Source organism: Lissotriton helveticus, chromosome 12 (genome assembly GCF_964261635.1).
Source record: "Lissotriton helveticus chromosome 12, aLisHel1.1, whole genome shotgun sequence".
NCBI lineage: Eukaryota > Metazoa > Chordata > Amphibia > Caudata > Salamandridae > Lissotriton > Lissotriton helveticus.
Window position 1 is genome coordinate 706,095,720 of NC_136073.1, and position 17,710 is coordinate 706,113,429.

The 17,710-nt window shown below is 40.5% G+C and overlaps 1 protein-coding gene across 1 annotated transcript in view; it reads left to right on the forward strand.

Moving 5' to 3' along the window:
• Positions 1-5,010: 5,010 nt before the first annotated feature.
• The window catches only part of LOC144798101 (maestro heat-like repeat-containing protein family member 2A), a 60,320-nt gene continuing 47,620 nt past the window's right edge, over positions 5,011-17,710 (forward strand). The window contains exons 1-5 of the mRNA XM_078668864.1: positions 5,011-6,711; positions 13,269-13,361; positions 14,879-14,957; positions 15,374-15,487; positions 16,133-16,194. Of these exons, the coding sequence (XP_078524990.1) occupies positions 6,691-6,711; positions 13,269-13,361; positions 14,879-14,957; positions 15,374-15,487; positions 16,133-16,194 (369 nt within the window). The 5' untranslated portion in view covers positions 5,011-6,690. The remainder of the gene's footprint in view (positions 6,712-13,268; positions 13,362-14,878; positions 14,958-15,373; positions 15,488-16,132; positions 16,195-17,710) is intronic.

Here is a 17,710-nt window from a genome sequence, read left to right on the forward strand (position 1 = left end):
AACCGGTGGATTTCAACGCAGGTCTATGATTGTTTCACCTCTTTATATATTTTGCAGAGCCTTTAATAAGACTATAACAAACATTAGGCCCCTGATTTAGAGGTTGGCGTACAGGTTATACCGTTGCAAATATGACGGAGTACCCTGCCCTCCAAGCTTTTGTCCACCTGCCTTATTTACAGGTGGGCAGACTACAACTTTCCAATCAGTGGATTTCTTGATGGCTCAGTCGACCAAAGCCTAGAATCATTTTCTTTTGCCAATCACTGCAAAAAAACTTGTCTGTGAGGGACAGGAAAAAAACAATAATGATCTCCACACCTTGGGAGAAAACTCCCAGAGTGTGGAAGTCATGAATGTTTTGTTTTTCAGAAACTGCCGCTTCATGGGTTTCTGAAAAAAAAAGTTAAATAGTTGGTGAACTGCTGTCAAACCGAGGATGGCCATCCACCAAACCTTTTGTACCTTGATGGAAACAGCTGTGACAGTGGTTCCTTTCAAAGTACAGAGATGATCGCTGGGCAAGAGGTCAGCTTGAAACATAACAACTCAAATACCATTGGGGTGGCGGACGCAATGTCCTCTGACACCCTGGAGGACACTGCTTTGCCTGTAAAATACAAAATCAGGCCCCAAATTCCATATTTTCACTCCTAAAGAACTTCTGAAATATCTTAGCAAAGGTAGCAATATTGTAACACCGAGAATCAGATTCTTCTTTACATTCCACAGGTAGGCAAGGGCTGAGAACACAAAATAGAGTCAATCCGTATATAACAAACTAATAGATTCAAAGGTAAAGCTCTCTCATAGATCTTGATTTGTATTTTGTAGAATGAATTGCCTATTTTAGTACCAGATTTGCACACAGAAATGTGTGTGCAAGTCTGTACTGGTTTGTGTGTGTAGTTGTTTATGTGTGTGAGAAACTGAGAGAAGAGAGAGTAAGAAAGGGGATGAGAGTTCGGGGCTGCACTCATTTAAAATCATGGACTACATTGGCAAAAACCACAGGAGGTAGGTGGTGTTTGTTTTGCAGCAGATTCTGCCAAGGCATGTGCTGGGCCTTTTGTAACAAGCATTGTACTTGCACCCATTTCACCCCCACACTGTGTCAAGACGCATTACACCATTTGCTAGGAGGCTAGGGCCCATACAAATGAGGGAACACTTTTGTCCAGGTCTTTCTGTCAAATTACTAAGCACTGGCAAAGGCAAACTGGATCGCAGAAGATGTCTAACTCTAAGGGAAGCGGTGGAAAGGTAGCACGCCTACCGAGGCACACTTTGGGAGGTGCTACGGAGAGTCTCAGAAACCCAGTCATCCCCATGAAAATGAAGTTAAGTAATATACTCACCTCCAAATGTGTTTAGATATGCTGGCAGTACAAAACAGAACAGCAGCTTGGAAGTGCCACACATCTTTCACTGTTGCACCCTCTCTGGCCTCTGAGACTTCAGGACTTCACTAGCAAGGTCATGTTTTTATCAAGATATACAAGGAGATGAAACAACTGTAGACCTATTTCGTAACACACCACATTGTTATTAGCATGTAGTTAATGTATTATACCATTACAGTACTGTTGATTTATTGACATTGTGCTTTATCATGTATTTCCATGTATTTTTATCTAAGACAGTCCATCCTAATAAGAGTGTTTAAAATACATTTGTGTTAGACTTAAAATAGGTAAAATATTTGTAAATATAATCATTCAGTGTTTTTAAAGCCAGTTTACTTCTTGTTCTGCTCAAAAAGATATTGCAGTCTCTAAGGCCAGTATTGTGTTGAAAAGAGGTTAAATATTTCACAAACTCATACCCCTAGTACATATATTTTATAAGTATAAAACACTAAGGTAATCCAGGTCTAGAGAATAGCCAAATAGAATTAATTATTTCTGATGATATATGCCCCATGCCAATACAGAAAGCGACTGGGTTGAATAGCTCGCACCTCTCAGCCTGTACCAAGCAATACACTTGGTGCACATCCTAAATGGTATCAGTCACTTTTGGATACCTCTGCAGTGCAGAAAGACATTCATTTATAAAAAAAGAAAAGCCTTTTTGATGTGAAATTAAGAAAAGACAAGAATTTCTGATATTTTGATGGACTTATTTATTCATTCATTGGGGGTACCAATATATTTATAATTTTATTATGACCCATTTTTATCCTGTAAACTTTCTTGCTGCTAGGGGTCAAGAAATCTCAGACTACAGCCTTATTTTCAATCTGTTTTGATAACTGCTGGTTATACTTGGTCTATTTCAAGGAGTGATTACATTGTTGTTATTTGCTCCGCTTCTATCTTATTGATAATTGAGTCTTAGGGCCTGATTAGGAGTTTGGAGGACAGGTTTACTCCATAACAAACGTGAGGGATATCCCGACCTCCGTATTACAATTCCATTATATTCTATAGTTGGAACATGTAATATGGCGGACGGGATATCCGTCACGTTTGTGACGGCGTATCCCATCCACCAAACTCATAATCAAGCCGTTATTGATTTGTTCAAGCATCTCCTGTATTCACAATGTTCACTCTATACCTGATCCATGGTACTTAATACTTGTTTTGGATTTGTTTTTCTCCTCTTGTTCGTCACAAATGTTTCAAATTACCAATATTTCCTATTTCTGCATATTTAGGAGAATTCGCCTGAAGTTGAAAGGATGGCTTTAATGTGTCAAATTTCTCTTACCAAGTGGATACCACAGTCAATATCTTCTAAGATTGTAAATCTGTTTACGGTGCCTTCTATTCCAGAGGAGATTGTTTTTTGGGCCATTCATCAAATGACAATTCAATACGGTAATTTGAAAAAATGCTATGTTGTTATCAAACACTGTGCTCTGTGGCAGTCTACCGGATTCTACATTCATTTTAGGTCTGTCTGCAAATAGTTTTATCTGTCTATGGCTCATGTCATCACAACACTCAAATACACAGAGTGGGCTCTGAAGCATGTGGCAACATGTTCTTTCAGTTCCCTTACTCCATTGTTCTTTCAGTTCCCTTACTCCATTGCTTGTTTAAAGTATTTCTACATTTTGTACAAAACCCATAACAGTATGGTGAATTTATGCATTTTACAGTGGTGATTGAGAATGGATCAATCACTAGCATTGCATATACAATGCAAATTGAAAGTGGAAAGAAGCCACAGGGTATATTTAAATTATTTTCTACATATATTTCAAACTGATTGTGGCATTCAGAATAGAGTCCCATGCCCATGCCTTTGCCATTTCAGCCCACATAGTTAAAACAATTAATTTTTTAAGGAAGTGACAATTAATTGGAAGGAAATACAACAGCACCACTATGTGTTGCAACCCCATGTCATAATGGTAATTCAAATAAGCTCCAAAACGATTACTTTCTGTACAGTGCTAATTAAAGAAAGAAGCATCTCCGTGCTAATGCCATCAGAAGGCTTCAAAATATGGAACTCCAGCAAGAGGCCTTAGAAGTGAATGGTTGCATCTTAAATACAGGTCCACTGACAGCCACTTTTGAAAGATGCAAATGTATTGCTGCTATTTTGGTTATTATGTTCAAATGATACATATTGTTTTAGATTTGTTGAAATTTTGTAATTTCACATTTTAGATTCACATTTTAGCACCACATACCAGTACCAGATGTCCCTTACAGGTTTTGTTTCATTATGTCTCTTGAGGAAAAACTGTTAAAAACAGAAACAGCTCTACACCAACCAGCTACTTAACTATTAAGCCTTTATGTGTACAAGGATTTAGAATTTCTGTAAATGCAGCAACTCTGCTATAATGCCGAACTCCTTCATCACCGTCATAAAAAGGTACAAATGAATCCTGGGAAAAGACAATTTGAAACGTTCTTTTCCGCTTATTGCATTACGTTTTATGTTCTGCTGGGTGGAAAATATACAAAGCCATGCATCAAGATTTTTTTACAATATGTTTCATGACCAACACCACCTTTGCAGCACACTCATCATCTTAAGTTGGTATTGGTGTTTAGTTTAATTAATATTGTTTATCCTATTTTCTCTTACAGGACCGGAAATGGAACCATCTCTAGATCTGATTCTCAGAACGCTCTTTCCTGTAATGAAGACTGCTTCTACAATCAACCAGAAATATTGGTTTAGTCTTGGTGTGCACCTGCGCTGGTGGAGGGGTCGCGTTCGGTTTGATGGTTGGGAGAGTGTTGGGAGAGGACACCTTTATTAAGTTCACTTTTGTAACATTTCCTGAGAGCACCCTTCATGCAAAGAGATGCAATTTCTTATGTCTGATTGGTGCAGAGAATAACAGTCCCTATTCATCCCATTGTTTTCAACAACTGATTACTTATCTGCACTAAACTTTCATTTGTGGCACAAATCAGAACTCAACTGCAACAATGGTCTGCATAATGTGTAACTCCACTACTTTCTAGTACATTTGCCAATTGAACTGGCATGCTGAGCTGCTGTGTCAAGTTTGCCATGTAATGACTGGAACACATCTCTAGTCTGTATAGTGCACTTCCGGGAAAAACCCTATTCTTTTCAGTAATAAAAAACGAAGGGCTTGATTTAGAGTTTGGTGGACAAGTTGTATCCTATTGTATGTGTAATAAGAGGGCCGGGCTATCCCATCACGTTTGTGATGGGATACCCATCTGCCACAGCCTGAATCAGGCCTTATGTTGTGAACTTACCTCCCTAGGAAGTAAAGCATTAAAACCTGTAGAAATTGTACATCATTTCCCAGAGGTAATTGTTCACTTCAATGGCACAGACATCTTGTTGCAACCTAGAGCTCGCACAATTGCAAACTAGTCACCGTGTTAAGTAAAGATTTAGACTGGTGCAAATCATGGAGTAAACATATTTTTACCATTTTTGCCTCTTGAAAAATAAAGAATGCAGGAAGAAAGATTTGCTCCCAACTAAACATTTTCCATATTAGGACAGAAAAAGGGGCAATGTGATTTCACACGTTTTGCTATGCTTAATATAGGAAATTGAATGAATCAGTGTTTATTTAGATGTGAGATTAAAACCAGTGTAGTGTCTTCCTGCCTGATTAGCAGAATAGTGCAAAATCATTACACCACTTTTTACTCTGGTGATATCTGAACCAGCACTTCTTTGTTAACCACATGAAATGATTCACAAAATTACTGATAAGGAATGCTCGGTTGCATCATCTTTTATATTTTTACATACTTTTTTTTATTTTGCCAAGAGGGCAAATATCGTCATACAGTAATAAGTTGTGCAAAATCCGATTTCTCCACTCTTATTTCATAAACAACAAAACTGTACAAACTAAATTGCTTTGTTGCTAATTGAATGTAAAAAGTACTCTGGTGACACATATTCTGCCTTTCCTTCATTTTAGTTCAATACAATGAGATGCAGTAATGTGGAATTATTACCATATATTGTCTAGAATGCTTCAAAAGTGCAATAGGATGCATGATCGAAATGGATACCATTACAGTATCTATGAGAGTCAGAGAATACCTATGTGAATTGAGTCTAATACCTGCTAAAAAATAATTTCCTATCAGCAGAAACATTGCACTGTTTTTCCTCAGTATGTCCTATGCACTACCAGACAAGGTGGTACATGTGTAGATTAATGCAACACTTAAGCCTTTGAACTTAACTGTAATTTTTTTATTTTTGTGCAGTCATTGAGATGTTATCAGGCCAGTTTGCTTCCAGTGTAGACACTCCTCTAGTCACACTTTTCTTTGAAGCCTACTCAACCTGTAAGGTATTTCTTCTTGAAACCATCCCCAGTCTGCAGGAGGTGAGTTGGTAAAGTGGGGAAGGAACAGAGTGCAGTGGATGAAGGTTTAGAGCTGTTACGTTTTGTGAGATAACTGATGCATACACATTGACTACCCCTTCCTCTGCCTTTGCATATATACTTCATTTGATGAAATACAAAACAATATGAAATTCATTCTCTTGACCCAGACTTGTGATCTCTATTTATGTAGCTGAATAAAATGTGTAAAAACCTTTATTGTACCCGACCAAGTATCAAATTCCTATCAGGTCAGATATATAAAACAAAATCAAAGCTAAACCATGCTATAATACTTAAGTATTAGGGAACAGTAAGTGTAATAAGTATTTTTGAAAAAGAAAGTGACAGAATTAGATTCTAGGGCAATTTAATAAAATCGCAGCTGCAGTAGTGTATTTTCTATGTCTACCACAACCTGTCCATATATAGGAGGCAGGGGAAATATATTTTTTTTAAAGAGCTGGGCAGAGGGAGAAAATAGAGAGAGTGGGTGGGGAACCCTCATCCAAATAAGACAAGAGCGAAACAAATTCATGGATAACATTTCTATTTTAGAGAATCAGTTTTGTCTATTGGAATATTCTGCCAGTGAAACAAACCACTGCCTTTGCATGACAGAATCACTTCCTAGTGAACAGATGTCAAGTGCAGCTGCCTCTCCGGGGAACCCTCTACTTCCACATGTGGCTCAGCTTTTCTTAGTAGTTAATGTCTAGTGTGTGGAACTGAAAACCTGGTGTAATTTATCTTAACAGGTCTGGGGGCAGGTCATCACCACTCTGGGAAATTTGGCCTCTGTTCTGCCAGAGGAGCAACTAGATAAGGAGCTTCCTTGGTTGGTCAATGAAGTTGAAAGGCTCCAGCCCCAGCTGCCTGCTGATATGGCATTTCGTTTGCTCACGGTGAGTGTGACCTTTATTTGCTGTCCATGCTTGCCACTTCAACCAATCCCAAATGATCCACTCATAAGGAACACTGTATCCCATAATGAGAGATTAGCTGCAATGAAACACTACATTATTGAGAAATGAGGGTTGAATACAGAACTACAGGATTCCATTGGTGAGTTAGTTACACCACAGGTGGAGTTGTGAGATGGTTCAGGCCTCCATCATGTGTACATTGGGCCACCATATTGGCATTCCACTCCCAACAGTACCAATGTTGTGGGTATCAGAAATTTTGGGATGTAGGAAAAATTTATGATTCCAAGTTTGCCCCTTAGATACCCCTGGGAAATAGAACCACCACACCAATTTGGACAGTAATTCCCCACTATTTGACACATTCACGCCTGGTAATTATTTCAGTTTTGAGCTGGTGTATTGTTTTGGATTACAGGGACTATAGTTTTCCAACATTAATTCCAAATACTGAACCAGCTCAATTGTGATTAGTACACAATCCATGAAGGCAGCCAGAGAAGCAAAATGCACATTTGTATTTGTTACATATGAAATCGGGATTAATAAAGGAGAAATGTGTACCGAAGCAATTGTGCTAGAATTTAAATAAACATCAACAGTGCTGAAATGTGCTTCACCTGTTGTTGTGATACTGGGTAAGTAAAATTGGTTATAGAAGTGAAATTGAGCATACTGTTGCTCTATCTTGATGTGTTAATCATAACAAAACAGCAGATCGTCAGTCACTAGAGCCCTGATATAGGTCCCAAGCAGTAATTGGGCTTACTAAAGCCCTAGTGACCTCTTATAACAAACAGTGTGCCATTGCATTTTCTCTAGTCTGAGAGGCTGCTTACACCCTGTGAAATACAAGTAAATTTACAAATGACCTTCACTAAGGAGCCCAATGACTTTGCATTGCACTCCTGGTGACCGAACATACAGGTAAAACAGTGAAGTCTTGAGAGGAGCACTGGAAATTTATCATGTTGGTAATCAATAATGTGTTGGAATTATAGAATACTACTTTTAGTTGCTATAAAAACAAATATTAGCAAAGGAAAGAGTCCGTAGTTAGAGACGTGCGAACTGTATTAGCTGAAAAGGCAAGAGTGACGTAGACCTTGGTGGACACACTATTAGAATCATTACGTCTCCAATCTGCCAATTTTCATTTACACAGAACTATTATTTTTAAGGCTTGAGAATTGTAGATTAATGTTGAGGCCCAAAGTGGAACAGTTTCTGCTAGGTCTGAGCACTTACAGTTAAAAGGACAGGATGTTCAAATTTCCTTACAGGTCCTTCTTTTGACAGTCTCCACTTGTAATAAAAATTTGAATACCAGCTACAAGCATAAAAACATGACCGAATTTTGTTGTATGGCATATTGAACATATACATCATTTGAGGTTGTTCCCCCAATGAGTCTTACAAGCCTTAATTGCAGGTGATCATTCTCCTCATTAGCATCTGTGTAGCTAAATGTGTTCCTAAAACTGCTTTTAGTCGTCACCTATCTTCTGTGTTGCAGCTCCTGCCTCCACGTTGCCTTTGATTCTCATAAGCAAACACTATCCTTTTAGGCTTCTCTGTACTCCCATGGTTCACAGTGTGCAGGGGTGCAAGAGGGACATTGAGCAATCCTGGTCCACAACTGTTAATAGTGAAACAGATGTAGCGGCGCATACATGGATCCAGGTTTTAGAGGAGCACCCCAATTATGTCTGTATTTTACTATCTAACAGGAAAAAAGGGGGAAATGTATTTCCAATAGTGTTCATCCACCCATGCTACATCTAAGTGTGCCCTTTGGCTTGAGGGTGTATTTTGCTGACTTTGGATGAGACTACATTAGTGGAGTGTGGATCACTTGGAGAAGCAGGAAGATAACTAGAGGACCTGTAGGATGAACAGGGAGAAACAGGAGGGTGAAAGGGAGGTCAAACAGAAGAGGAGGACAAGGGAACAAGACTCTCCAAAAAGTTCAGTACAACTGAATGGAGGAGCAGGAGGAGGACCAAGATCACTAGCAGGATTAGGAACACAAGGAACTGGATTTCCAAGATAATGACGAGAAAGCAATAGCAGGAGGACCATGGGAAAAACCTGGAGGATCAGGCAGCCAAAAACCACAGTCGACCAGGATGACTGAGACCCCAAGGACATAAGGCCCAGCATGCCCAAGACAAAGAGGAGGATCAGTAAAACCAGGAGAATAAGTAGAATGAAGTAGACCAGAAGGACCAGAACCAGGAGGCCAAAGAGGAGAAGATGTACAAGTAGCCACTTTATTAAGCGCCATAGAAGCCAGAAACTAGCTGACTCCAAACCCTTTCGGTGATATAACAATGAATTTATGCAAGCAAGAATTGCCCTTGGCAATGCTATCAGGGTTGGGGAAATGGGTACTGTCCGTACTGCAAGATATGAATACATAAAAGCTATCCATAAAGCCAAGTGCCTATGGGATGAGCTTAGATGGCAGGACCTAAAAGAATCTAGTTTGCAAAATAATACCAAATTATTCTGGAATATCATTAAGTGAGGCAGAGGGGGTCAACCTGATCATCCCCTAAGTCATGTCTCTCATGAAGGATGGGTTAATTACTTTAGGCCCCAATATGCGCGTAACCCTTTAGATGATCAAATGGAAGAAGTTAGTTATGTTTTTTATACTGATGAGGCTATTAATGACAAAGAAGTTTGAGCAGCTCTTAGTGCAGTTGCTGGAGGTAGAGCGCCAGGACCCGATGGTGTCCCTGCGGATGTGTTCCTCTACGACAAAATACGATGGGGTAGATACATCTTGTTGATGGCAAATGCAACAGCCCAGGGTGCCCGATCCCGGTTTCCTGGAAAGGGGCCGTGATAATTCCAGTATATACAAAAGGAGATAAAACTCAACCGGGGAATTACAGACCTATCAGCTTGATAGATACGATTCAGAAGGTAGTTGGGAGGTTGATCCTGAACAATATCTTAGACTGGATTGAAGAGAATTGTATATTGTCCCCTTTCCAAGAGGGTTTCCGTAAATACACTAGCACCATTGATCAAGTCATTCATTTTATTCTTTTATAGTGGAAGACTGTGACATTGGGCAAGGGCAGCCTTTACGCTTCCTTTGTTGATCTACGTTCAGCTTTTGACCTTGTCCCCCGTTCCCGGTAATGGGTGACGTTGAGGGAATTAGGACTTTCGGACAACATCCTAACCTTCGTAATGAGGCTACACGTGAGCAATCATGCTAGAATCCGCTGGGGTGGGCAGGGTAGGGTCACCACCAAGTTCTGGTTGAACGAGGGGTACGGCAAGGCTGTGCCATGGCACCAACGTTATTCTCTTTGTATATTAATGGAATAGTGGACCGTTTGTTGCCAGTGAATACAGATGCCCCTTCTCTAGCAGGTGTAAAAATTCCGACTTTAATGTTTGCAGATGACACATTAATTATTTCCAAGACTCCTAATGGCCTCCAGCGAGCTCTATCAATTTTTGAAGATTTTTGTGCTGCTCGAGGCCTGGAAGTGAATGTGTCAAAAATGAAATTAATGGCTTTTAATCCGCATCGAAGTTTTAAGGGGAGGGTTTTTATGAATAAACAAACACTTGAACTGGTCAGGGCTTTTACCTATTTGGGTATACAGTTAAAGAAGAACCTTAAGTGGGACTGCCATATAGATAGCAGCCCTGAAACATCGACAAGTTACGGGAGCTTTAAGTCTGGAGCATAAAAGGTCTCTAACAAAACCAATTAGACCAGTCCTCCAAGTTAATGAATCTAAAGCTGTTAGCTCCGCGCTTTATGGTGCCAAATTATGGGGGTTTGAGAAAGCAGCTCCTTTAACTCTTTCTGAAAATAAGTTCCTCCGTAGCATTACCAATCTCCCACAAAGCACCCCTCTTAAGCCACTTAGATATGATTTGGGTAGGAAAGCTATTATTGATGTCCCCAAGTTGCGTCCGATTTTATATTGGTGCAGGTTGTGAACGACATCTGAACTCTCATCATAAATCTGATGCCTTCCACAAAATCGGTTGGTTAAGAGGTGTTAGGAATAGCCTGATTGGCCTGGCAATGAGAATGCTATGGGAGAACCCATTAGAGGCTTCTTTTCCCTCTGAAAACATCCTAAAAGAAAAGCATTGGGAGTGGGCTGCTTTTAATGCTTGGAGTAACTCTGACTCATCTTCTATGGTGGGAATCTTCTTAGAAACAAAACTCACACCCAGATTAGAATCCTATTGGGATAATATCACCAGGCCGAGAGATAGGAAGCTTTACTTCCAACTCAGGGCAGGCTCCTTACCTTTAAAGTCCCTTATGTCCAGGTGGACTCCCACAAGTGATAACATCTGTCCTGACTGTGGGAGTCATAGCGAAACAGTTGCCCACGTGCTTTTTGCCTGTCCCGCCTATGCACTCCCTAGGCGAGTTTGGCTGGCTCCAGTGTGCAACCTACTTTGCACATTTAGGAGTGCCGAAGCGTAAAGGCTTATGCGCACCAACACTTTACCATTTATCACAATAGCGGTAGCCAAATACCTAGGATGGTCGTGGGCTATAAGGCTGAAACCTAAATCTGGGTAATTCTTTAGTGAGCATTAATTTGAACTTCCCTAGCCTGGCCACTGCATGTGATTGATTATTTTAACTGGGTGTAACTTTTATCTCGTCCATTTGCTCTGAGATCTAAGTTTTATCAAACATTTTAAACTATCCAGCCAAGGCATTTTTAACTGTATCTAAATGTTGTTTGTTTTGTGCTTTTATGAGTATACTTCGAATAAAGCTACTTTGGAATGGAATGGAATGGAGAAGAAGGATGTGCAAGTGGAAAGGGAGGGTCATCAGGAGGACCAGTACCACCAGAACAAGAAGGAAGAAGATGGGCAGGTCAACATGGAGAACCTACACCACTGTGAAGACCCTACACAGAATGAGGAGGAGGAAGATGGCCATGAGGATGAGTAGAAGGGGAGGTGAGGGTCCAGGACAGCCAAGAAGTTTAGAAACTCCAGGACCACCAGAGGATTTGGAAAACTTAAACCAACAGGGGACCAATACCATGTCCAAGAACTAGGAAAACCAAGAGGATCAAGACCAGGAAGAATAGGAAAAGGATTTCTAAGAGGACTAGGAAAATAAGGAGGAAAACCAGGAGGAGGGAGACCAGTAAGAGGAAGAAGACCATGAAGAGAAAGCGGAGGCTAGGAGGTCCAGAACAGCAGCCACCACCATGACCACCATGAAAAACCTGAAGGCCAACACCAGGATTGCTAGGAGTAACAGCACCAGAGGATCCAGAGGACCTTGGAAGAGGATGACCAAGATTAGCTGGACCATGAACATAAGGACAATGAAGATCATGAGGACCAGCAGGACTGGGACCAGAAGAATGAAAAGATTGGAGAACACCAGGGCAAGAGCACCAGAAGAACAACTAGGAGGGACACAGCAATAAGCACCATGGTAAAGATAATCCTTTTAACAGAAGTAGGATCTCAGGAGGATAAGGGCTACTTATGGCCAATGACCAATACCTAGAGACCAGGACCAAGAATATGTAGATGAAGCCTAGTAGGATGATTTTGAGGAAAATATGAGTTGACAGAAGGGAAAGAAGAATAAGAGGATGATCAGGAGGAAGAGACCTAGAAAAAGGAGAACATGAAAATCAATACGAAGATTAGGAGAACTATGAAAAGGAAGACCTTTTAAACCAGGAGCATGAAGAGGAAAACCTATAGGTGGAAGACCAGGAAGAGGAGAATGACCAAGAGGAGTAGAGGGACCAGGGCAACCAGGAAGATCAGGAACACTAGGATTACCAAGTCCACCAAGAGGATACAACTATCAAGGGAATCACAACGGGACACGCATCAGGAGAACTAGGGACAGGAAAAGCAAATGCAGAATGATGATTTGAAAAGGAAAGAGAGATCAACAAAACTGATGGGTACCATTAAGACCAAGACCAGGAGCAGGAAGACCAAGGCCATGAAGGAAGGGACTAAGATGGCCAAGAGGATCTAGACAGTGCCATAAGAAGAAGGAGTAGCAGACAACCAAGAGAACTAGAACCACCAAGAGAACGAGGACAACCATGGCAAGGGCCATCATCAACAGTGGCTAAGAACACAGGGCCTACGATGGCAAGTGAGTCTAGGCTACATGTGTTAGGTCATGCCCCTGTTAAATGCTGAACATGTTCTCTTCTGGTTCCTTGATGGACTAAAATCCAACATCTGACTCCAACAGATAACCTCTACAGAAATCACTACGTGAATCTGAGAGATCTTAAGGCACTGTGAGTCAAGAAAACAGAACAACCAGGAAAGAAAAAATTAGACATAAGCACGGTCATCTGTCAAAATCTACTTGTGGTCATATGTATTTAGAATTAGTACACAAAAGAGCTCATTCGCACACCAACCCACTCTTGCATTCAGACAGAATTTACACTTTGAAGTTTGTAATTCACCACTGACCATCATCATTTGCACAAACTGCCCTTTGGCCTCATCTCAATTTTCTTATCTCCTTGCAGACCCTTGAGTTATGCATCAAGGCAGCTGTTACTAAGAGTTGCAGAGCGCTGAATGGAACTGTGCCAACCGTGCTTGCCGTCTTGCATCACCTGGTAAGTATATACATGAGGACAAACAAAGTATTTCAGTGGGAGGCGACAGATATTTCCTGTGTAACATATTGTAACAAATAAAGTTTCTACCTTAATCCAATTTATAGTAGGAGTGTTTTTAAAGGGCAACATTTGGGAACTCTCTTGCATAAAATATTAAATTATAATCCATAAAAATCCTATATGAACCAATTTGCTTCTAGGATGCAAAGAAAGAAGACAATGGATATAAATCTGTCAGTGTTGAGAGTTCCTCTGCAAGAACCACCCATAAGTCTGCCTCTCGGCAGCTCTGGCTCTGATAATAGGTAACAGAGGAACAGAGTGACAGGGAAAGGGAAGGGATGGGACCCAGGGGGAACACCAAGGATGGAGACCTGAAAGAAAAAAGCTGTACCCAATAACAATGGTTTACAACAGAGACATAATACTAACAAAGCTTATCTCGGAGGTTCAATTGTCCAGTTAGACTTTACCATATAACATACACTGGACTCTTCATGAGTTTCCCAACAACAGTACACCCAATCTTAAATCTATATATTTAATAATAATATGTCTATATCATATACATTTGATTAATGCCATGAATCAAAGGAAAATCAGTATTTTCCCGCTAAGGTTCCTAAAGTCAATATGTGCAGAAACTACCCCACAATTTAGTTCAAATAATCCAAATACACAACATTTCTGGAATATCCTTACAATCCAAACTTGAAGCATTCAAGACTCCAGTCCACAAATAAGAAGGCCCTCTGAAAACAGGTGCACAACTTGACGGCCATAAGCATGAAATTCCAAATAGCAATGCTGGCACGTGGAATCTGGAATGAATGGGAAACAAGCATCTCTGATGAGGACCAAAGTATGAGAACTGAATGCCGGTAAAGAAAAAAAATGAATTGGTACAGCAGAAACAGCAAGTGGCGGTGAGAACAGAAAAAGGCCCTAATGAAGCCACCGACAGAAACACTCGCTCCCCACTCTGCTGACTAGAGACCTGGGACGTAAATGGGCAAAAAGTGAAGCAAAAAAGGCCTGCTCTGAAAAGCATGCAACCCACTATGCTGGCCAGACACCGTAGGACGCAAAAGGGGAACAGCTTTACCGTCCCCAGAGATAAACCAAGATGAAGTGTAACAACAGCCTTCGTCTTGATTACGTTGAATAGCCGCCACTAGTGCCAGCTTTGTTAAAAGCATTGAGTACCACTACCTTCGGCAATCTCGCCAGACTTCTGAGTCTACAAACTATCCAAAAACCATAGGAAACTAAGGCATCCATCTTAGAGTGGTCACTGAGAATTTGCACTTCCACCAATATCGGGCACCCTGAATATGCTGTATTCCACACAATTAATTTTTCTGTAGCGTGGTATGGATCATGGTCCCACAAGTCCTGACAAACTCCTATGCTGTCATTCCCCCACTGGAAGTTATTTGCTGTCTGGATGTATGGGATTGGCTTTCAGATAGCCTAGCTTCTATTATTATTTATTATGGCTTTGTTATTGGCAGATCTGCACACCCTCAAGTGGGGTTTCCGATGAAACAGAAGAGCCACTCAAGTTGTCCACGGCTATTATCCTGTCACTGGGTGAGATGGTCATAAATGTATGTATGTATATATTTGTGATAATGCAAGTATATATTGGCCTTTACTAGGGATCAGGTCCTCTGTAACATTAATTTCTGTACACTGCCCTGCACGTAACTTGATCGTCTTAAAAGCTACTATTGCTTCAGTATTTATCCCCCCCCCAGTACATTGGTTGGCGTGCTACTGGAATATGGTGCCCAGTTTACTATATACAGCTATAGTGGTCACATGAGTACCGTGTGCTCGTAAGATCATTATTAAATGTTGCAGACCATTGATAACATACCTCCTGGACATGCGTTGAAGAATGGCCTTGATGGGCTGCTCCCCAGCGTTGAGTTCCTTCTTGCATAATTTTATGTTGTGTAATTTTTCAATTATGTCTATTTTTTCTTTTCACTTTACTCTTTCAGCCCATTCTCACTCTAGTGAGGTCCATAAATATTTTGAAAGTAGCTTGATGCAGATAGGTGCAGAGTCCCGTGCCACAACATTACAGCTGCTCTGCAAGCTCCTTTCGGAAACTGGTAAGACTGTCAGTGGGTGGGTGGCAGTGTGTAATTTAGGCAGGGAAAATAGTTAAAGGGATATAATGCTTGTCATAGAATCCGGAGCCCTAAGTTGTATTCCCAACTTACTCCCTTACTTGTCCAACATGGTGCAGCTATAAGCAAAATACTTCAATTTTATATTCTTCAGCTACATTAACTGCCAACTTTTCCTGGTAGAGCACTGCAATTTATGAATAAAGCCTTGCTTACATCAACTTCAATTATGTGAATCATGGTGAAGAAATAAAGGAGTGCCACTGTTTTCTTTTCGGTTAATTGTTCCCATTGTGAGCCATTAATGGGACAGGGACACTGTGAAAACCGATCCTGACATAGACACTGGACAGGAACAAAAAGGGAAATAAAATATGGAGCAGGTCGACACAGACACGCTCAGTGGTACATGATGACACAGACATGCACGGCAAAACAGGAAGGCATTGATAGCCCCATGTGGCTCACAGTAAGAGACTCACAAACCAAAACTGAAAGATAAGACCCTCAGGGTGGTAATCACAGTTGATAGTGGAAACTTTACTACTTATGTATTAATCTTGATCTTACTAGACAAAGTCAATATATATGTGTTATGAACATTTGGTGTATGGCTTTATTTAATAGATTCAGAAGGAGCCTTTTATCTGGATGCTGTCCGTCACGTACTTGAGGATGACAATCGCAAGGTACCATCAAGCTATTATACGTGTGGTAAAGCACTTTCATAATTAGCAACTCAATCTAATTAAGTTATGCAGTTTTTGCATAGTGCAGTAGTCCTACTTACATGGACTCAGAGCTGTGGTTTGCACACCACAATCTGTTGACTTTCTCCAAGGCAAGTCTTCAGTGGAGGTGTTGGGTCATGCAACCTCCAGCCATTTCTGTCAGTTCAGTGTGTCTTGTGTTCCATTGTCTCCCTGTCCAAGTGGACATATCCCAGTTTTCCTGCCCTAGTCTGTGTCAATGCATTATTTTCAGTCCCAATCCCAGAGGTTGCTGATCCCTAATTGTTTAATAAGTGTGTGTTAAAAGAAAGTTTGTGTATGCTGTTAACATATTTAGTCTGTATTTCACATTGAGTTGATCTGTAATACCCCTCACTGAGGAGGAGAATGTTGATGATCAAATAAGGGGTTTTGAAGTTCAGAATATTAATATCTCCTCAAATCTTTAACAACCGTGGTGTAGGGTATTTCAAATGTCTCTACCAAGAATAATATTTGGGCTATGTCTCAGCGAAATCTCACCAAACGTGGATCGATAATACAGGATAATATTCAATGTGCACGTTTGAAAAGTCTGATTGTGTTATAAAAGATGTATTTTATGTAGAAATTGGAATATATGTGACTTTCTTGATGCCATGTATGTCCACAATGTGCCTGACTTCAGTGCCATGGAGAAAGCAAGTAACTCCGTATCAGAATCACCATGTTAGCAAGCACAGGACATAGGCACAAAGGAAAATCAACAAAGCTGTTTTCTTTTGATAACGAACAAAAGGCTGTATTGCCATAACTTTGTCTCTAATGGATTCTCTTTGAGAGGTGTATTGGGTTTGTCATTTTTAACCTCAGGGCACGATATAAACCAAGTTATCCTTAGATATTTTTCAGATTAAACCAGGAACATCAGAGACAGGACTCTGCTAGGAATGTTAGAATCACAGAAATCAAGCATGGATGTATCCTTTGGCAGTTGAAGCCATTGTGGCCAGATTGTGCAAATATACCGCGTGCAGAACCATGTTAGGGATGTGAATTTTAACTACTATAGCTGGATACAGGAGACTGTGACTATTTACGGTCTTGAGCCAAAACGACTTCTTGAAAGTGATATGGATCAACCAAACAACAAGGTGTGGGACAATGAACTCTAAGTACTGCAACCCATATGTTATCTGCTGTCCATGTTGTGATGTCTGCTCAATCTTACAGGTGGAGTTAGACAGCGGCCATCATTCTTCCCACAGATGACTCTATTTTTTTTTTAATTCCCTCAGCAGTGGGATCCACAGCCTATTGAATTCTCATTTGCATTTGTGTAATCAATATCAGGTCCTGAGAGCTTTTTTGTTGGATGTAACCTACCTAGGCATATTTTGCAATGTTTTTTTTAATCTTTTATCAGATCTCAGGCACCTATAGAAGGTGTAGCCCACCTGGAATATTTGAATATTCCCTCAATCACACTTCAGTC